Source organism: Lactuca virosa, chromosome 1, assembly GCF_052849685.1.
Source record: "Lactuca virosa cultivar CGN04683 chromosome 1, Lactuca_virosa_CGN04683_v6, whole genome shotgun sequence".
In the NCBI taxonomy this organism is placed as follows: domain Eukaryota; kingdom Viridiplantae; phylum Streptophyta; class Magnoliopsida; order Asterales; family Asteraceae; genus Lactuca; species Lactuca virosa.
In genome coordinates, this window is record NC_136426.1 from 129,891,517 (window position 1) to 129,897,133 (window position 5,617).

The 5,617-nt window shown below is 36.6% G+C and overlaps 1 protein-coding gene across 1 annotated transcript; it reads left to right on the forward strand.

The window, feature by feature from the left end:
- Positions 1–356: 356 nt before the first annotated feature.
- LOC145158060 (clathrin interactor EPSIN 2-like) lies at positions 357–4,763 on the forward strand. The gene is made up of 12 exons (XM_079077015.1): positions 357–681; positions 1,358–1,423; positions 1,507–1,558; positions 1,663–1,742; positions 1,835–1,913; positions 1,995–2,078; positions 2,170–2,315; positions 2,415–2,687; positions 2,778–3,007; positions 3,085–3,242; positions 3,322–3,949; positions 4,031–4,763. The coding sequence occupies exons 2-12, from the start codon at positions 1,389–1,391 to the stop codon at positions 4,387–4,389; spliced, it is 2,124 nt and encodes a 707-aa protein (XP_078933141.1). The 5' UTR covers positions 357–681; positions 1,358–1,388; the 3' UTR covers positions 4,390–4,763.
- The last annotated feature ends 854 nt before the right edge of the window (positions 4,764–5,617 follow it).

Consider the following 5,617-nt stretch of genomic DNA (forward strand, 5'->3'; position numbering starts at 1 on the left):
GAGAAGGGTAGGGACTAGGGACACATATAAGAAGGGAAAGTTGTGAAGACACCAACGATAAATAAAGACAAATGGATTTTCGCTTATTGAGTCAATCATAGTATAAGTGAGAGGCACTAGGAATTATGTAATATTTAAAATAATAATAATAAATATTAAAATAAATTGATTATTTCAATAAATTTTATAGTTCGAGCTAACAGATTTAGGATCTAGAGTCATACAAATATGACAAAATAATAAGCAATAAGGTTTATATTTAGACCAAAAAATAAATAAATATACCACATGGATCGAACAAGAAAGACTTGGTACGTGCCACCTAAAAAGTATAAAGAAAAAAGCGACTACTTACTATTCCTTTTCTTCATCAAAATACTTCTTGTATCCCACAAATCTCTCCGTATAATTTCTTCATCTCTCTCTTTCTCTCTCCCCCTAAATTGTTGCTTTGACAGACGCCATGATACAGTAGTACTACCCAATCCTCAATCGTTGATTTTGATTTTTTCAATCAGTTTCAACTTTCAACTCAAACGGTGGGGAATTCCTGCGTATCCGATTCCAATTTTGTTTTCTTTCTCCGTCTTCACCTCCATCATCCTCTGTTCTCATCGTCTCCGACAACTCACAACACCCGGATACCATTTTCTTCAGATCTGCCGCCTTCTGTTTGACCAGGTTTGATATATTTCACTTGCTTGGATCAGGATTATTCCATTTCTATTGATTGATCCGCTACTTCTTTTAGATCTTGTTTTTTTCTTTGAATTTCTATGGAAATTGGGTAATTCTGATCATATATATTGGATGTCGGTAGCTCATATACTATTGAGAATGTTACAATTTCGTTTGATTAATGATTTGATCTATAATTATCGAGTCAATTCATCCGAATTGGGTTTTCATCTTTGGCATTTCCCTCCAATAGAGTCTGTATAACGATTTTCTTTGGGCTGTGCTGTTCATCGTCAGGGTTTCGATAAACTTCTCCAGAAAATCGAGTGTGGGTTTGGGTGTCTATAATCAATCATTATGCTATAGTCCTATAGGTGTATACTTCAGTGATTTCGATTTAAAATTTCATGTTAGATTGCTGTTTTCATTTTCAAGCTTCATACAATTTAAGGAAACCTTCTTATACCTTGAACCCTACTCCAAGGTTTTAGGAAAACAGTCAACTTACCCATAGTAATTGTTGTAATCATAATTTATAATACTATTTGCTTAGTCAATGATACACATTAACATGAGTATGAGCTTTATAATTCTCCTAATTGAACTCGTTTTTGCAAACTATTTTGAATTTCCTTAATTTTGATAAGTTCTCTCTTGATTTACCCTAAACCTGTTTCAGCTGAAGAGTATTTGCATCCTTCTTGGGGACAATGAAAAAGGCCTTTGATCAAACTGTCAGGGACATGTAAGTTCAATTTCTAATCCAATAGATTGTAATTAAAATTTTATACTCTCATAATGCTTGATCTTATAATTGATTCCATGCAGTAAAAGAGGAGTCAACAAGAAAGTTCTTAAAGTCCCTTCAATTGAACAGAAGGTAACTTTCTTTCTATCTTTCTCTTTCCCCTTTTCAATTGATACATTTTGAATCATTTACCTCACATTATTAACATTTTAATCTTTGTTTTGATGTTTTCCCAGGTTCTTGATGCTACTAGTAATGAGACATGGGGTCCTCATGGATCTCTTCTTGCTGATATTGCACTCGCTTCAAGAAACTAGTACAATACATTTCCTTTTTCCATTAAAAAAAAACAAAAAATTAAATTCTTTTTGCCTCAAAAGATTCACACCTTTCATTACACATATGCAGTCATGAATACCAGATGATAATGTCTATAATCTGGAAGCGAGTTAATGACACTGGAAAAAACTGGCGCCATGTGTACAAGGTTAGTTTAGTCCATATGTAAAAAATCACCCCCAAATGATTTTCCTTTAATCTAATATTGAATTTTCTTGTTGTTGACCAGGGTTTGACTGTTCTTGAATACTTGGTAGCAAACGGATCAGAACGTGTCATAGATGAGATTAAAGAACATTCTTACCAGATAACAGTGAGTAAACTTTTTATCTTTAGATTATGGGAAAAACTTTTCTTTTTTTTAATGATTATTAAATATATGTTCTTCTTTTTTCTGTGTTTAGACATTGTCTGAGTTTCAATATATTGATCATACTGGAAGAGATCAAGGGAACAATGTAAGGAAGAAGTCACAAAGCCTTGTGGCTTTAGTCAATGATAAAGAAAAATTACAGGAAGTTAGAGAGAAAGCTGCTGCCAACTGGGATAAGTGAGTTCTTTATAACTTTCCAAACATGAAAAAAGTAGAAACTTTTATTATCTTTTTTTTTTTACAAGAAATGTGACAAAAAGAATGGAATCAAATCAGGTTTCACAAAACATCAGGAAGTGCTAAATACAGACCTGGATCATATCCAGGAGCAGGAGGATATGAAGATGATAGATATGGAAGCAGAGATGATAATAGTAATAGTAATAATGGATATGGAAGAGAGAGAGAAAGAGAAAGAGAATGGGGTGATGATGAATACAACAGAGGTAGAAGAAGCTTTGATGCTGAAAACTATGGCAGAAGAAGTAGAAGCTCTGATAGAGAAAGGGAACAACGTGCTTATGATGATGAAGCCCATTATTCTTCAAGGTATCTATATCTATATCTATATATCTATATATATGTATCTTCTTTGTTTATGTGGGATCCATTGTGGTGATGTGTTTGTTTTTATTGCAGAGGAAGCAATGTGAAAGCTGATGATCAATCTCAAAAATCACCAGAAGGGGTACCTCCTAGTTATGAAGATGCTGTGGCTAATGGAGACCCAAAAACCTCACCTCCGCCAGTAACCACCACTGTTGCTCCACCGCCAGTAACTGCTGCACCACCACCACCTCCACCTGCAGCCACCATGAACATGGAGAATAACGGTTTTGATGAGTTTGATCCTCGTGGCTCTTTTCAAGGTGTGAATAATTTACTTTGAAAATATATTTGTAGTGATTTTTTTGTATCTGAATGTGTGGTTGTTTATGAACGACAGCAACAACACCACCACCACCACCACCGCCGCCAGTATCAGGTGGTGCTGACATGGACTTGTTTGGGGACCCGTTTTCTTTGAATTCACTGGCTCTTGTGCCTGTTACATCTTTAACTTCTGACACAAACTCAAATCCTCCTTCTGGTGTTTCTAGTCAGGTACCTAAAATACCCTTTCAACTATTATTACCCAAATTACTAAATTACCCTCTATTCAGCCATGTTGTTCTCTATGCAGGCATTTGAAGATCCATTTGGTGATGGTCCTTTTAGAGCTGTTCCTTCTACAGCTGGATTTTCAGCTCCTCCCCAGTCAACATCCACCGTCGCTGTCGGTCAAAGCGGTCAACCACCACCACCACCACCACCACAACCACAACCAGCCACCCCGACACCAAACACTGTCAATAACTTTGGATATGGCAGCAGTTTTGACCAAAACACCGATATTCTAGCGGGTCTCCTGCCACCATCTGGACCTTTTCAGGGTCAACCGCAAGAAAGTCAACCTCAAGGTGGTGGTCAATTCATGTCCCATGGTGGTCAAACCACCAGTCATGGTGGTTTTCCAGCTCAAATGGGCTCTGGTTATCCCGGTTCTAATGGTCAACTGGCTAACTTTTACGGTGGTTATGAACCACAAGGCTCTTCAGCTCCACTTCCACCTGTGCCGCCAGTCACCGCCACACCTGCCGCCCAGTCAAACCCTTCAAGTTCCTATCAACAGCCACAGCCACAGCCAACCCTGAATTCTTCAACTGGTGCTCTTGCTTTAGTTCCTCAACAACCAGCAAAATTTGAAACAAAATCCACTGTTTGGGCTGATACATTAAACCGAGGCCTTGTTAATCTCAATATAGCCGGATGTAAGTTTTATAAAATTTTATTTAAAAAAAAAATATATTATTAAATATAATATTAATAAATCTTTTTTGTATTTTTTGCAGCTAAAACAAACCCATTGTCTGATATTGGAGTTGACTTTGAAGCTTTAAATAGAAAGGAAAGGAGAATGGAGAAAACCAACACAACACCAATGGCTACTTCAAATGTAGCCATGGGTAAGGCCATGGGCTCCGGTTCGGGTATCGGGCGGGCTGGTATGGGTGCACCAAGACCCCAACCCAACCCCATGATGGGTCCAGGTCTCACCATGGGTGGGTACCCGAACCCACCCATGGGTCAGTTCCAGATGCAACCTCCAACCGCTGGATATCCATCTGGAACTTACAACCCAATGATGGGTTTGGGTCGTGGTGGTGGTGGTTATGGGCAACCACCGCCATATGGTGGTGGCTATAGGTAAAGTTCCGGTGAAGTTTAAGGTAAGAAGTGAGAGTGAGAACCTTCCGGAATCTATGACGCCCAAAACACGTGAAAAAAGAAATTATTTGGGCCCGAAAGTTTTATTTGGGATGTGTAAAGATGGAAATGTTTTTTTTTTTTTTTTTTTTTTTGTTAATGTATGATTGATTATATGATGTAATATTGATTGATGGGGTTGATATTGTTAGGTGTTGTGAAATGTGAAGGGTGTATACCAATACCATTGAGGGGATAAACATATGAACAAATTTTGTGTTTTATTATTTGTTGAAGTTGAATCATGTATTGCCAATAAATACAAGGGAGGGAGGAGGACTTGCATTATTTGCTATAAAATGACATTTTTTTCTTTAATACAGCAATTTTGGAAGAAACCAAAATTACAAATACTTGGAGTTCTTTCTAGGTTTTGCAAAACTAAAAGTCCAAAAGTAGATTTCCGAGCCCATTTATAGTTTTCTTTAACCGACAAAAGTGTATATTTCTTTTTCTTAAAAGTGATGGCTTGATTATTTTGGACGTTAGTAAATGCATGGTCCAAACATCTGCCACAAATGCATAAAACAGTTGAAGAAAATATCAATATCCAAAGAAAGTAGACGCTATAAGTTGCAACAACCAAGGTTGTTAAGACCGGGATCCTACGTAGGATCGTTTTTGGGTTTGCAAGATCGGGATCGAGATCCTAAGATCCCACAAAATAAATCATAATTTTAATTTTTAATTTTAAAATATGAAAAATATTTCAAACATTCGATTTTTCATTCAAAAGTTATAAAACTTCCAAATATTAGTTATAAGTCACAACACAAAATGATCAACGGTAAATTGGTAAAGGGTAAAAGACATAAAATGGTAAAATAAAATTTCATTTGGAAAAAAAAAATCAAGGGAAGGTAGGATCGGATCGGATCTCGATCCTACGATCCTACCTCAAATACGATCCGTTTACGATCCGACTCGTTTTTTCATACCTAGGATCGTACGATCCTACGATCAGGATCGAGATTTTGACAACCATAACAACAAGTATATAAGTATTAAACTACTTAGTAATACAATTGAGTTTATATCCTAAGAAAGTAGACGCTATAAGTTGCAACAAGTATATAAGTATTAAACTACTTAGTAATACAACTGAGTTTTGGGAGAGACTGTCGGAGACTAGGATAAGACCGGATTGATTTTGTATTTTTCTCAAGATCAGA